This window comes from Oncorhynchus nerka, linkage group LG10, assembly GCF_034236695.1.
Source record: "Oncorhynchus nerka isolate Pitt River linkage group LG10, Oner_Uvic_2.0, whole genome shotgun sequence".
NCBI lineage: Eukaryota > Metazoa > Chordata > Actinopteri > Salmoniformes > Salmonidae > Oncorhynchus > Oncorhynchus nerka.
In genome coordinates this window covers 38,832,032-38,848,313 of record NC_088405.1, presented here as the reverse complement: position 1 = coordinate 38,848,313, position 16,282 = coordinate 38,832,032, and the positions used below count along the sequence as shown (strand labels likewise).

The 16,282-nt window shown below is 44.1% G+C and overlaps 1 protein-coding gene across 2 annotated transcripts in view; it reads right to left on the bottom strand.

Annotated features, from left to right (window-relative positions):
- Positions 1 to 4,433, bottom strand: part of blnk (B cell linker) — a 32,777-nt gene extending 28,344 nt beyond the window's left edge. The window contains exons 1-2 of one of the 2 annotated variants that reach the window (XM_029669768.2): positions 4,332 to 4,433; positions 4,079 to 4,141 (exon numbers count right to left, since the gene is read on the bottom strand). In XM_029669768.2, the coding sequence (XP_029525628.1) occupies positions 4,079 to 4,141; positions 4,332 to 4,400 (132 nt within the window). In that variant the 5' untranslated portion in view covers positions 4,401 to 4,433. The remainder of the gene's footprint in view (positions 1 to 4,078; positions 4,142 to 4,331) is intronic. The other variant, XM_029669769.2, reaches the window with a different exon arrangement.
- Between the last annotated feature and the right edge of the window lie 11,849 nt (positions 4,434 to 16,282).

The window sequence follows — 16,282 nt, the reverse complement described above, 5'->3', positions numbered from 1 at the left end:
CCAATGACTACTCACATCCCTCAATAAATTGGATTTTCATGGTTCTCTTTGAAGGGAAGCAGTTGCCCTGAATTCCAGAGTAAAATTACACAAAAATATAAAATGTGCTCTAAATCATGCTAAATTATGTATTTCTCTCTTCATTCATAATTGATTGCTTCAGGGTCCTCCTTTGGTCTCACTTGCTCTCCTTTCTTGTTATCCCTTGCTTGTATTAGGTTGAATTGATTTTCAGCATAATGAACTTTAGTACGCAGGTTCATGATTGAATCATCTGTAAATCAGTCAGATTCCTTAATATGAGAGGCATCACCTTCCTCACAGAGAAACAGACCCCCACACACATGAAGGTGCACACTTGATCATTTCACTCACTTATAGGAGGAAAAGCGTCTCCACCTAAATTCAGGCTTAACTTTTTGACACTGAATAAAATATCAAATATTTCGCCCGAGTGCCTTTGCATATGCTGCTCCCAGATTGAATTATTTATGGCAAGTTTCTCCCGGTGTTTGAATGAAACACAATAGGCCCTATGCCCTGAAACCACTCCTGCATATTGAAGACCAGCAGTCCCCGCTACAGAAGACACTAGAGCTTCTGCACTCCGCAGGACCTCAAAGCTCCTATTCTAACTAGGTTTTGAAGACTTGTTTGAAATCTAAATCAGCTCGAGGAAAGAGAGAGCGGTGGGAACCACAGTCTGACCCAGCCTGCCCTCCACCTAAAATCAACATAGCAACGCAACGTTTTTCATTTAGCACTCTGCCAAGGAAATACGGGAGGATCTCAGACCTCAATGATAGTGTTGTTAACTCCCTCTGTTACAAGACACTTGCCTTCTCTCCAACCACATCTCCCATGCCTCACATACTAAAATACCCCTCTGCTGAGTGAAGTAAAGGCACTCCACATCATCACCATATAAAGTGCATGGAGGAATGTTCAACCGCTACAGCTTCAAACACCATCCAGGACTTGCTACTACCCACACATGATGTGGAAAGACGGACCCTCTGCCGTCCTGCCTCTCGGTTGTGCCTGTGGAGATATGATAATAAGTCATATGGGAAACATGAGAGAAAAGACCGGCTCACTTTCTGAGAGCTGCATATGCACAGCCAACCATAATATGTCAATATGTCATATTATGTTTAAGGCTATAAATACCACATGAATATGCAAATCCATCTAAAAAGCACCCGCAGCACCTACACAGGCTGACATACAGAGGTCATGCAGCACGGCAAGAGCAGGTCCTCTCTGCCCTTCTATGCAAAAACAAAAAGTGCTGTATTTGTACTGATATTGGAACCCTTATTGGTGCTCTATAGAACCTTTTTTAATGGTTCTTTAAAGAACCTTAGGAAAATGTTTTCCATAGCACCATAAAGGCTCAATTTAGAACCCTATGAGCATGGTTCATTATATAACCTTAAACAATGGTTTCTTTTTCGCACCAAAAAGGGAAAAGCTGTCAATATGAGCCAAAGAATCCTTATTTGGAACTATATAGAACAATTTTTTACTTAAAAGTTGCTACACACTTTTAAGTGTGTACGCTAGCAACATGGACACGAGTCTTTCTATAAATAATGGGGCCAATGTGTGACATTGGGATACACATTTCAAAACGGTTTGAAACAAAAACATTTTTTTTAATGCAGTTCCACATGTGTACTTTTGAGGAATAAAAGTGAATAAATGCAAATTGGCTCATAACTCCACCTATACAGCAACATAGGCTGAGGACTATACATCCTTTAAGCAGGGTTTATACAGACATTGGCAAGTCAAATTCAAGGACTTTCAGGGAATCTTTCATGCGCTTAATTGTAGTTTAAGAACCTCAATGTTATACAATTGTTTGTATAATTTATAGAATTGAAACGTACATCATGCAAAAAGTATAAAAGAAAAAGTAGGCCATTACCACTTTAAAAATAATTCAATTATTATCACATTCTAAAATATGTGAGAATAATGTGGACATTGCCTGACTAAATAGATTGGATACATGCAGACAACACATAATAAACCCATGAATAGCTGTAGCCTTAATCTCACCATTGCTGTTTTACAATGAGAAAGTTAACAAGTATGACTTAAAAAAAAATATATTAAAAAAATATTTTTTTCACAAAATTTGGGCACTGGGCCTTTGCTAGGCATGTATCAGTAGATTGAAAATGTTTTCAGCATTGCTTTTTCAATCTTATTTATTATTTTGAGTGCATGCGCCCGACTGCCATAATTGTGCGCCACCTGATGCTTCTCTTGGTCACTGCCGGGATTTGCACTGTTTACAATAACAGGGTCAAGCATTGTCACAATAGCAGTAGAGAATCATCTTGAACACGATCTAGTTCCAAAGCTAGTTTAGGGTTTTTAAGTCTGTTAACTGAATGGGAGAACGAATACTAGGGCAGTGACTGGGAATAATGTGTCTGTCTCATTTTGAGTTTAATCCTCAAAGCTCCAGAGCTTGAATATGGCAAGTTGGCATTGCAGAGAGTGCTGCAAACTATGAAGCTTGGGGTTACACGAGTCTTAGCTGAACCCAGGTGTTCTGACTAGATCAATAAATGCCAGATCAATCAATACATGTAGGTCTATGTTTTAGATCTGGTCTGGTAACCCACACATCAAAAGCGAATCCTTTGAAACATTAATGACTTTGATTGATTCACCTTGAAATCCCCATTGACCTTATTTGGGAGGGTTAAAACTAGCTTGGAGGCATAGACGGACAACTTGAAAGTTAATGTTCAGTTTATCAAAATCGCTGGTACGTAGTACTGCTGTGGTATCCTACCTCCAAATGAAAGCTGTGCCGGGTCACTGAATAATGCATAGAAAACTAGATACAGTAGCAAAGCTCACATAAATAAAACCCATTGACGACAAGAACTCCTTAGTCATTGCCGTGGTGAATGACTTTGCAGCATGTTACCTAGATCAGGCCCATCACCTAGACAAGCGTCTCACCCAGAATGCAGAACACTTGAATAAACCGTTCACACCTTCGAACAGGTCACTAACCGTGATTATAGGCTACACCTTAACGGACCGCACACTTTACATTACAATAGCCAATACTTAACTTGTGGATGAAAACCAAAGGCATCGTTTGTATAAACATTAGCGTTTCTCATATCAAATGAAAACACAGGAGAAACCAAATAAAGAGGCCTACCTAGAAGCTTGTTCAACAGCGGTGATGAGTAGGCCTAGTTGGTGATACCAAACAAAAGACCAAATGGTAAATATTTAGTTCTAGCTAATTGATAATGGTAACCAGACTCTGGCGTTGGTGTTCACTCAATGTAGGGACTAGCGATAGCAAGTAGCAAGAAATGTTTGTACAAAACAATTGTCTGTTAATGTGGGGAGAAATGGAGGGAAATGTCCCACAGTGTTACTACTTCCTGTAGCGCTGTGGTATTCTCAAAGTGGAAGTTGATTTGATGCCTCACTATTTATGTCATTCTGGGAAGTAAAGGTGGCGATTTATTTTTATTTTTATTTTTTTAAATTGGTCACTTCCTGTAAACTTTCACCAGACTCTGTCTACTTGACTGTTGCTTTACCCTGTCTCATACGCTCAGCATACTGCTGGAAAATCCATTATGTCCATTATGCATTTCGAAAGGATTGGAAGTTTTTGTCTTGCAAATCTCATGTTTACCAACGATGTTGCAAACCTGTCCAGATTTTGTCTCCCCTAAATGAACAATACCAGTTAATTAAGGATTTAGGATTTAGTGAGAATGGATAAATAATGTCCACTAATTTCAGCAACCTATGGCTGAAATTAGCATTAGGACATTTTAATTATTGCACTCCTTTCAAGGCCATAATTGCCGTAGGAATTTAGAGTCCAAGTCTATTGTCTACTCTTACATCATTAGGACACCACACTAAATTTGGCCAAAAGCAAAAAGTTATTATGTACCTGTTGATATCGAATCATGTGGGTTTGCTGTGGTTTGGTGATAAAATGTTGCGGTAGTATTGGAAGTAGTATTCAGGTAGTATTGAGATGTCAAGGGAGAGAGTGTATAACAAAATAACGTACCATAAACCTTTGTCCGTTAATCCTCATTCTTTCAACAGTTGCAGCACATTCTCGCATTTGATTCTGAAAAGCAGTATGACATACATCCTAATGATCAACGCATCATTTGCTGTGGTTTAGTGAATACTTTCAGTTGCTTACAATAATGTAGTTGTTCTTTGCTCATTGGTGTAACTAGCAGTACCTTCCCAAAATAAACACACACACACCGTTCCTTGGAGATGCCAAGGAAAGAATTTCTCCTCCCACTCACCTGGCGCAGTAAGCTGGCCACCTGAGCTGAACTCCAGTCCTTACACTGCTCCCTGGTCGGCAAGTTCATCACTGTCACCACCGAAGGGAGCTCTGAAGTCCAGGCTCTGATAGAAAGTGATGGACTGACCTCTCTCTCACACCATGACTCCACTACAGCACTCAAGTCCCACATCAGGAATGGACAAGGGGGAGGAGGGGAGGTCATCTCTCACCGGGGCAGGCCATTCTCTCTCACTCTCTATCTCTCCCTCTTTCTCTCTCTCGTGCTCTTAAAAAAAAAGTCATATTTCTGAAACAAATGTCCCTTAATATGCAGGGAGAAAATGGGAAATAAAAACTTCCTCAAAGTCAAAGTGAGATATTACATTTGAAAGGGGACTTTCATTGACTACATGACACTATTGCATGACAAAGTTCTCCTTTTTTTTACGGATGAGGCTGACCTCATTTATATTTAGTCAACCTGTATGTGTCTAAAACTGTCATGTTTCACTTCAACAGAAACTTGATAACGACAGCCCACTCCGCGTCTGACACCACAGCCCTTGTCACCAAAAGCCAAAAGCACTCTCCAGTCTCCATTACATTTGACAACAACCTTGCCGTTTTTTGCTGAACAATCAGTCATTTTTAATACAGCTGGGGGGAAAAACGAATACATTTCTTTTAGTGAGACAATTATGTAGGGAGGAGGAGGGGGGGGGGGCTTATTGTTGTAACATCTCCAATATATAATACACATAAAAATGAAATGAAATAATTGATTCAGGTCATATAATTGAATTTACCAGCATCTTCATCGTGAGTCAGATGAGAACGGAGAGTAATCGTTGAAATCTGATAGGAGCTGGTTGCGAACTGTGAGTGTGCCCGGCTGAGTCTTTGCGTGTGTATGTGTGTTTCATCAGATCACACCGTTGGACCTGGGCCAGCACGGCACACAGCTGAGTGATCAGGAGGGAAGCGTGCGGACAATTAGACAAAGCCTGGCCTGTGACACTACTTAACCCTCAAGCATCAGGCTAATGAGAGTTGTAATGTGGCTGAATACATTCCGCCAGGCATACAGGCTGTTGGCCCCATCGGTGGGTTCACTCTGATCAAGGCATGCTTGCTTAAGGGAAACGTTAGACACTGCTGGTTCACCACATGCCTTGACATCCGCTGGTGTGTTTCATGTATTTTGTTTAGAGCTCTTTACAGTCAGATATTATTATGTGATAACCAGTGGTGTAAAGTACTGAATTAAAAATTATTGAAGTACTACTTAAGTTGTTTACTTGGGTATCTGTACTTTACTTTACTATTTACATTTATGACCACTTATACATTTTCCCGTACAACCCAAAGTACTCCTTACATTTTGAATGCTTAGCAGAACAGAACAATTGTGAAATTCATGAATTTATCAAGCGGTCATCCGTACTGCCTATGTTCTGGCGGACTCACTAAACACAAATGCATCTTTTGTAAACAATGTCTGAGTGTTGGAGTGTGCCCCTGGCTATCCGTACATTTTAAAATCAAGAACAAGGTGCCGTCCACTTTGCTTAATATGAGGAATTTGAAATGATTTATACTTTGACTTCAACTTTTGATACTTAAGTATATTTTAGCAATTCAATTGACTTTTGATACTTAAGTATGTTTAAAACCAAATACTTTTAGACATTTACTCAAGTAGTATTTTTCTTTCACTTTTACTTGAGTAACTTTCTATTAAGGAATCTATACTTTTACTAAAAAATTACAATTGGGTACTTTTTCCAGTACTGGTGGTAACAGATAACGTAATATATGCTATTGCACAAACACTATATATAAAAAGTATGTGGACACCCCTTCACGACCAGGAATACGACTTTCCTAAAGCAGATCCTCTGTTCGGTCCACCACCCAGGATGGATCTAATCCCAGTAGTAGACCTAAAACAACGAGGCCACAGAAGGGGCAGACAGAGAGGCCTTCTGGTCAGGCTCCATAGATGTGCACATCGCTCACCGCTCCAGAGTATACTACTCGCCAATGTCCAGTCTCTTGGGAAGAAGAAGGCCGGGGGTCTATGCTTTATAATTAACAACTCATGGTGTAATCATAACAATATACAGGAACTCAAGGCCTTCTGCTCACCCAACCTAGAATTCCTTACATTCAAATGCCGGCCATTTTACCGACGAGAATTCTTGTCAGTTATAGTCAAAGCTGTGTACATTCTCACTCAAGCAAACACCAAGATGGCCCTCAAGAAACTTCACTAGACTCTATGTAAACTGCAAACTATATATTCGGAGGCTGCATTTATTGTAGCTGGGGATTTGAACAAATCAAATCTGAGAAAAAGGCTACCTAAATTCTACCAGCATATTGATTGCACGACACGCAGGGCTAATACCTCGACCACTGCTACGCTAACTTCCGCGATGCATACAAAGCCCTCCCTCTGGCAAATCTGACCATGACGCCATCTTGCTCGTTCCGTCTTATAGGCAGAAACTCAAACAGGATGTACCAGTGACGAGAACCATTCAACGCTGGTCTGACCAATCGGAAGCCACGCTTCATGATTATTTTGTTCACAAGGACTGGAACATTGACCTATACGCTGACTCGGTAAGTGCGTTTATAAAGAAGTGCATTGGAGATGTTGTACCCACTGTGACTATTAAAACCTACACTAACCAGAAACCGTGGATGGATGGCGGCATTCACGCAAAACTGAAAGCGCGATCCACCGCATTTAATTTGGAAATATGGCTGAATATAAACAGTGTAGTTATTCCCTCCCCAAGGCAGTCGAACAAGTGAAATGCCGGTACAGGAACAAGGTGGAGTCGCAATTCAACGGCTCAGACATAACATCACGGACTACTAAAACAAAAACAGCCATATCACTGACACCGACGTCACGCTGAACACCTTCTTTGCCCGCTTTGAAGATAATATAGTGCCACTGTCGCAGCTCGCTAACAAAGTCTGCGCCCCCTCCCTCCTTCTCCAAGGCCGACGTCAGTAAAACATTTTAACTCGTTAACCCTCGTAGGCTGCTGTCCCAGACGGCATCTTTAGCTGCGTCCTCAGAGCATGTGCAGACCAGCTGCCTGGTGTGTTTACAGACATATTTAATCACTCCCTATCCCAGTCTGTTGTCCCCACATGCTTCAAGATGGCCACCATTGTTCCTGTACCCAAGAAGGCAAAGATAACTGAAATAAATTACTATTGCCCCGTAGCACTCACTTATGTCATCATTAAGTGCTTTGACAGGCTAGTCGGGGATCATATCACCGCCACCTTACAAGCCACCCTAGAACCACTTCAGTTTGCATACCGCCCCAACAGGTCCACATTTGACGCAATCACCATCACACTGGACGCGTCATCAGCACAAGAACTGTTTATCGGGAGCTTCATGAAATGTGTTTTCATGTATGAGCAGCCTCACACAAGCCTAAGATCACCATACGCAATGCCAAGCGTCAGCTGGAGTGGTGTAAAGCTCGCCGCAATTGGATTCTGGAGCAGTGGAAACGTATTGTCTGGCGTGATGAGTAACGCTTCACTATCTGGCAGTCCGACAGACGAATCTGGTTTTGGCGCATACCATGAGAATGCTATCTGCCAGAATGCATAGTACCATCTGTAAAGTTTGGTGGAGGAGGAATAATGGTCTGTGGCTATTTTTCATGGGTCGGGCTAGACCCCTTAGTTCCCCTTAGAAACGTTTACGCTACAGCATACAATGACGTTCTAGATTATTCTGTCCTTCCAACTTTGTGGAAACAGTTTGGGGAAGGCCCTTTCCTGTTTCAGCATGACACTGCCCACGTGCACAAAGCGAGGTCCATACAGAAGTAGTTTGTGGAGGTCGGTGTGGAAGAACTTGACTGGCCTGCACAGAGCCCTGACCTCAATCCCATCGAACACCTTTGGGATGAATTGGAATGCCGACTGAAAGCCAGGCCTAATCGCCAAACATCAGTGCCTGACCTCACTAATGCTCTTCTGGCTGAAAGTCCCTGCAGCAATGTTCCAACACTTAGTGGAAAGCCTTCCAAGAAGAGTGGAGGCTGCTTTAGCAACAAAGGGAGGACCACCTCCATATTAATTCTCATGATTTTGGAATGAGATCTTTGACTAGCAGGTGTCCATGTACTTTTGGCAATGTAGTGTATTTACAATATTGCAAATCAGTAAAGTACGTATGTAACGCGTTACCGTGAACGTTTGAAATGAAAACTAAATTAAACATTGCCCCTAAAATAAACTCTGAAACTGTTTTTCCCTGTTTTTATCTCAATATCAAATCATTTATGGGTAACAATCTTACCGTGATTGTTATCTGTTAATAAAATGGTCAAAAGGAAGAGAAAATTGGTTTCTTATGAAAGAGCAATTTCACAAGCAAGACTTTTTCTAGGACTGTCTGGGAATAGTCTGAGTGGGGAGGGGAAAACTGAAAACTAGCTGTTCTTGTCAGAGAGGTGTGGAACTCTCTTTCTTATTAGTCTATTAACTAATTTACTGCCTGGTAATGTCGCAGACCAAAACTCCATCCCACCAAAAAAGGCTGAAATTTCAGGCGGTCTTTTCAAACAGCACTTACACTAAAAGGGCATTATCATCATTTTCACAATTTCAGAGTATTATTCCAACCTCACAGTGTGGAAACCACAGGAGGCTGCAGAGAGGACGGCTCATAATTCATAATAATGGCCGGAACGGAGCCAATGGAATGGCATCAAACACATGAAAACCATGTGTTTGATGTATTTGATACCATTCCACTCAGCCATTACCACGAGCCCATTCTCCCCAATTAAGGTGCCAATCAAATCAAATCAAATTTGATTTATCACAAACACATGGTTAGCAGATTTTAATGCGAGTGTAGGAAAATGCTTGTGCTTCTAGTTCCGACAATGCAGTAATATCCAACGAGTAATCTAACCTAACAATTTCACAACAACTACCTTATACACAAGTGTAAAGGAATTAATGAAATCACATTGTATTAGTCACATGCGCCGAATACAACAGGTATTCAAGTGACTATGCATAGATGACAACAGAGAGTAGCAGTGGTGTAAAGAGGGGGTGAGACTCTACCTACATGTGCATACTACCTCAAATAACCGGTGCCCCCACACATTGACTCTGACTCTCTCCACCCACCACTGCGACTTGTATGCTCTAGTCGGCTGGCCCTCGCTACATATTCGTCGCCAGACCCACTGGCTCCAGGTCATCTACAAGTCCATGCTAGGTAAAGCTCCGCCTTATCTCAGTTCACTGGTCACGATGGCAACACCCATCCGTAGCACGCGCTCCAGCGGGTGTATCTCATTGATCATCCCTAAAGCCAACACCTCATTTGGCCGCCTTTCGTTCCAGTACTCTGCTGCCTGTGACTGGAACGAATTGCAAAAATCGCTGAAGTTGGAGACTTTTATCTCCCTCACCAACTTCAAACATCAGCTATCTGAGCAGCTAACCGATCGCTGCAGCTGTACATAGTCTATTGGTAAATAGCCCACCCATTTTCACCTACCTCATCCCCATACTGTTTTATTTATTTACTTTTCTGCTCTTTTGCACACCAATATCTCTACCTGTACATGACCATCTGATCATTTATCACTCCAGTGTTAATCTGCAAAATTGTAATTATTCGCCTACCTCATGCCTTTTGCACACATTGTATATAGACTCCCCCTTTTTTTCTACTGTGTTATTGACTTGTTAATTGTTTACTCCATGTGTAACCCTGTGTTGTCTGTTCACACTGCTATGCTTTATCTTGGCCAGGTCGCAGTTGCAAATGAGAACTTGTTCTCAACTAGCCTACCTGGTTAAATAAAGGTGAAATAACATTTTAAAAAATAAATAAAAAAAGTATCGCTACCATATATATAGTCTTGCTATTGTTACTTCACTGCTGCTCTTTAATTACTTGTTACTTTTACCTCTTATTCTTATCTGTATTTTTTTTAAACTGCATTGTTAGTTAGGGGCTCGTAAGTAAGCATTTCACTGTTGTATTCAGCGCATGTGACTAATACATTTTGAATTGATTTGAAATATGGATGAGCGATGGCCGAATGGCATAGGCAAGGTGCAATAGATGGTACATAATAAAGTATGTACATATAATATGAGTAATGTAAGATATGTAAACATTAAAGTGGCATCATTTAAAGTGGCATTGTTTAAAGTGACTAGTGATTCATTTATTAAAGTGGCTAGTGATTGGGTCTCATGTAGGCAGCAGCCTACAGATATAATCTGTTTTTCAGTCTCTCGGTCCCAGCTTTGATGCACCAGGCAGTGGCTTGGGTGGTTGTTGTCCTTGATGTTCTTTTTGGCCTTCCTGTGACATCGGGTGCTGTAGGTGTCATGGAGGGCAGGTAGTTTGCCCCCGGTGATGCGTTGTGCAGACCTCACCATCCTCTGGAGAGCTTTGCGGTTGAGGGTGGTGCAGTTGCTGTACCAGGCTGTGATACAGCCCAACAGGATGCTCCGGATTGTACATCTGTAAAAGTTTGTAAAGGTTTTGGAGGCGCTGTTGCACCTTCTTCACCACACTGTCTGTGTTGGTGGACCATTTCAGTTTGTCTGTGATGTGTACACAGAGGAACTTAAAACTTTCCACCTTCTCCACTGCTGTCCCTTCGATGTGGATAGGGGGATGCTCCTTCTGCTGTTTTCTGAAGTCCACGATCATCCCCTTTGTTTTGTTGGCATTGAGTGAGAGGTTGATTTCCTGACACCACACTCCGAGTGGTTGGTGATCAAGCCCACTACTGTTGTGTCGTCTGCAAACTTGATGATTGAGTTGGAGGCGTGCATGGCTACGCAGTCGTGGGTGAACAGGGAGTACAGGAGAGGGCTGAGCACACACCCTTGTGGGGTCTGAGTGTTGAGGGTCAGCGAAGGGGAGATGTTGTTTCTTACCTTATCCACCTGGGGGCGGCCCGTCAGAAAGTCCAGGACCTAGTTGCACAGGGCGGAGTTGAGATCCAGGGCCTCCAGCTTGATGATGAGCTTGGAGGGTACTATGGTGTTGAATGCTGAGCTGTAGTCAACGCACAGCATCGTCTGTGGACTTGTTGGGGCGGTATGAAAACTGAAGTGGGTCTAGGGTGGCTGGTAAGGTGGAGGTGATATAATCCTTGACTAGTCTCTCAAAGCACTTCATGATAACAGAAGTGAGTGCTACGTGGAGATAGTCATATAGTTCAGTTAACTTTGCCTTCTTGGGTACAGGAAAAATGGTGACCATCTTGAAGCATGTGGGGACAGCAGACTGGGATAGGGAGCAATTGAATATGTCCGTAAACACACTAGCCAGCTGGTCTCCGCATGCTCTGAGGACGCGGCTAAAGATGCTGTCTGGGCCAGCAGCCTTGCGAGTGTTAACACGCTTTTAAATGTTTTACTCACGTTGGCCACGGAGAAGTGGGGGGGACACAGTCCTTGTCAGTCGGCCGTGACTGTGGCACTGTATAATCATCCGTCTTTCTGTTGGAAAGTTCGTCTTCCCTCTCTCTCTCTTCCGTGGTTAGAATGGATACTTCAGAGTCCCATTCAGAAATGTTCTTATAGAATAGATGTTATGGTGGTTGTCGGTCCTTGCATTCACAGGTACATAATTTCTTGTAATTAGTATTGAAGAGTAGCTCTAAGTCTCAGAGTTTAACCACGTGGTATGGTTAAAAGATTCAGCAACCATTACAACCTTAGCTCCCTCGATTGTCGAGGTACGCATGGTCTCTACTCAAACCTTAGCTCCCTCTGTGATCGAGGTACTGGTCTACTGGGAAATTCCCAAGGTGGGAGTTATATCCAGAACAGTAGGAAAGGGCTGTCCCATTACGCCAGATCAATGTCTGTGCTCATGGATCGGGCCTATGACTTAGTTAAACTTCAAAGGGAATTGGAGTTTCCTTCATTAAACAGTTTAAAATCACATTACATAATTTCACAAATAGTTTCATCTTTACTCATTCATTTTAAACAACAATTAGAGACAACTGAGACTCTTGTATAAACAGAGTTATGGTAATGTGGCTGTATTGTCTCTCATGAGTGTTGCAAATATTAAACGAAATGGACCGGTCGTAGCTGGATTCTCCCCCAACCGTGTACACATTCTCCAAAACATGGACATTGTTCAGTTCTCAAGCTCTATGATGGAGAAGAGGTTATTTTGTTCTCCTGTGAAACCTTCTCTCTATACTGCCTGGCCATGAGGAGAGAGGCTCCTAGGAATTTATGACCTACGATATCAGAGCCTGGGTGTAGGGGGAAGAGAGAGGTGGTGAGAGGGGGATGGTGCAGAGAGAGGGGGATGGTACTCGCTATCCCCAAAGAGGGCCACGTCATGACATCGGATTTGCTGAATGGAGGGCGGGGGAGGGCTTTGCATGCATCAAGGAAGTTAGAGTAGCAGTGATCAAGTGTATTACACCCGCGCGTAGTTCAATCAATATGCTGATAGAATTTAGGAGGCCTTGTTCTCAAATTTGCTTTTGTCATGCCCCAATATGTTTCACCTGTTTCTTGTGTTTGTCTCCACCCCCTCCAGGTGACGCTTATTTTCCCCAGTGTATTTATCCCTGTGTTTCCTGTCTCTCTGTGCCAGTTTGTCTTATATCTTTTTTAAATCAACCAGCGTGTTTTCCTGTTTCCGTTTTCCTGTGCTCCTGATTTCTATTTCTCTTTTGCTAGTCCTCCCGGTTTTGACCCTTGCCTTTTCTGGACTCCATTCCCGCCTCCCTGACCATTCTGCCTTCCCTGACCTCGAGCCTGCCTGCCACTCAGTACCTCCAGGACTCTGAACTGGTTTTGACCTTTTGCCTGTCCACGACCATTCTCTTGCCTACCCCCTTTGGATTGTTAATAAATATCAAAGACTCTAACCATCTGCTTCCTGTGTCTGCATCTGGGTCTCGTCTTGTGCCCTGATAGCTTTGTTAAAATCCCCAGCTACAATAAATGCAGCCTCAGGATATATGGTTTCCAGTTTACATAGAGTCCAGTGAAGTTCCTTGAGGGCCGTCTTGGTGTCTGCTTGAGAGGGAATGTACACAGAAGTGACAATAACTGATGAGAATTCTCTTGGGAGATAATATGGCCAGCATTTGATTGTAAGAAATTCTAGGTCGGGTGAGCAGAAGGACTTGAGTTCCTGTATGTGTTTATGATTACACCATGAGTCGTTAATCATGAAGCATACACCCCCGCTCTTCCTCTTCCCAGAGAGGAGTTTATCTCCACAGTTTTTATGAGAGTAAAGTCATACCATTCAACAAAAAATCACGACAGCTGTGATGGAAACAGGAAGTTTTGGTACAATTTTATAAATGCTGACAGATCATTTGTTCATTTGACATGGTGGGATATTTTGTGTCCATAAAATGAATTATGCGAGAAATGGCGGTGGAAATTCCTTTATGCACAAATATTAATATGATAACGATCAAAGTAAACTTGGAGTCGTGATGATATGGTGTGGAGTCCCATTACAACTCGGGGGACCATGCAGTTTATTAGGCTACAGATGAAATAAATTATTTACATTTACATTTAAGTCATTTAGCAGACGCTCTTATCCAGAGCGACTTACAAATTGGTGCATTCACCTTATGACATCCAGTGGAGCAGCCACTTTACAATAGTGCATCTAAATCTTTAAGGGGGGTGAGAAGGATTACTTTATCCTATCCTAGGTATTCCTTAAAGAGGTGGGGTTTCAGGTGTCTCCGGAAGGTGGTGATTGACTCCGCTGTCCTGGCGTCGTGAGGGAGTTTGTTCCACCATTGGGGGGCCAGAGCAGCGAACAGTTTTGACTGGGCTGAGCGGGAACTGTACTTCCTCAGTGGTAGGGAGGCGAGCAGGCCAGAGGTGGATGAACGCAGTGCCCTTGTTTGGGTGTAGGGCCTGATCAGAGCCTGGAGGTACTGAGGTGCCGTTCCCCTCACAGCTCCGTAGGCAAGCACCATGGTCTTGTAGCAGATGCGAGCTTCAACTAGAAGCCAGTGGAGAGAGCGGAGGAGCGGGGTGACGTGAGAGAACTTGGGAAGGTTGAACACCAGACGGGCTGCGGCGTTCTGGATGAGTTGTAGGGGTTTAATGGCACAGGCAGGGAGCCCAGCCAACAGCGAGTTGCAGTAATCCAGACGGGAGATGACAAGTGCCTGGATTAGGACCTGCGCCGCTTCCTGTGTGAGGTAGGGTCGTACTCTGCGGATGTTGTAGAGCATGAACCTACAGGAACGGGCCACCGCCTTGATGTTAGTTGAGAACGACAGGGTGTTGTCCAGGATCACGCCAAGGTTCTTAGCGCTCTGGGAGGAGGACACAGTGGAGTTGTCAACCGTGATGGCTAGATCATGGAACGGGCAGTCCTTCCCCGGGAGGAAGAGCAGCTCCGTCTTGCCGAGGTTCAGCTTGAGGTGGTGATCCGTCATCCACACTGATATGTCTGCCAGACATGCAGAGATGCGATTCGCCACCTGGTCATCAGAAGGGGGAAAGGAGAAGATTAATTGTGTGTCGTCTGCATAGCAATGATAGGAGAGACCATGTGAGGTTATGACAGAGCCAAGTGACTTGGTGTATAGCGAGAATAGGAGAGGGCCTAGAACAGAGCCCTGGGGGACACCAGTGGTGAGAGCACGTGGTGAGGAGACGGATTCTCGCCACGCCACCTGGTAGGAGCGACCTGTCAGGTAGGACGCAACCAGCGTGGGCCGCGCCGGAGATGCCCAACTCGGAGAGGGTGGAGAGGAGGATCTGATGGTTCACAGTATCGAAGGCAGCCGATAGGTCTAGAAGGATGAGAGCAGAGGAGAGAGAGTTAGCTTTAGCAGTGCGGAGCACCTCCGTGATACAGAGAAGAGCAGTCTCAGTTGAATGACTAGTCTTGAAACCTGACTGATTTGGATCAAGAAGGTCATTCTGAGAGAGATAGCGGGAGAGCTGGCCAAGGACGGCACGTTCAAGAGTTTTGGAGAGAAAAGAAAGAAGGGATACTGGTCTGTAGTTGTTGACATCGGAGGGATCGAGTGTAGGTTTTTTCAGAAGGGGTGCAACTCTCGCTCTCTTGAAGACGGAAGGGACGTAGCCAGCGGTCAGGGATGAGTTGATGAGCGAGGTGAGGTAAGGGAGAAGGTCTCTGGAAATGGTCTGGAGAAGAGAGGAGGGGATAGGGTCAAGCGGGCAGGTTGTTGGGCGGCCGGCCGTCACAAGACGCAAGATTTCGTCTGGAGAGAGAGGGGAGAAAGAGGTCAGAGCACAGGGTAGGGCAGTGTGAGCAGAACCAGCGGTGTCGTTTGACTTAGCAAACGAGGATCGGATGTCGTCGACCTTCTTTTCAAAATGGTTGACGAAGTCATCTGCAGAGAGGGAGGGGGGGGGAGGAGGATTCAGGAGGGAGGAGAAGGTGGCAAAGAGCTTCCTAGGGTTAGAGGCAGATGCTTGGAATTTAGAGTGGTAGAAAGTGGCTTTAGCAGCAGCGACAGAAGAGGAAAATGTAGAGAGGAGGGAGTGAAAGGATGCCAGGTCCGCAGGGAGGCGAGTTTTCCTCCATTTCCGCTCTGCTGCCCGGAGCCCTGTTCTGTGAGCTCGCAATGAGTCGTCGAGCCACGGAGCGGGAGGGAGGACCGAGCCGGCCTGGAGGATAGGGGACATAGAGAGTCAAAGGATGCAGAAAGGGAGGAGAGGAGGGTTGAGGAGGCAGAATCAGGAGATAGGTTGGAGAAGGTTTGAGCAGAGGGAAGAGATGATAGGATGGAAGAGGAGAGAGTAGCGGGGGAGAGAGAGCGAAGGTTGGGACGGCGCGATACCATCCGAGTAGGGGCAGTGTGGGAAGTGTTGGATGAGAGCGAGAGGGAAAAGGATACAAGGTAGTGGTCGGAGACTTGGAGGGGAGTTGCAATGAGGTTAGTG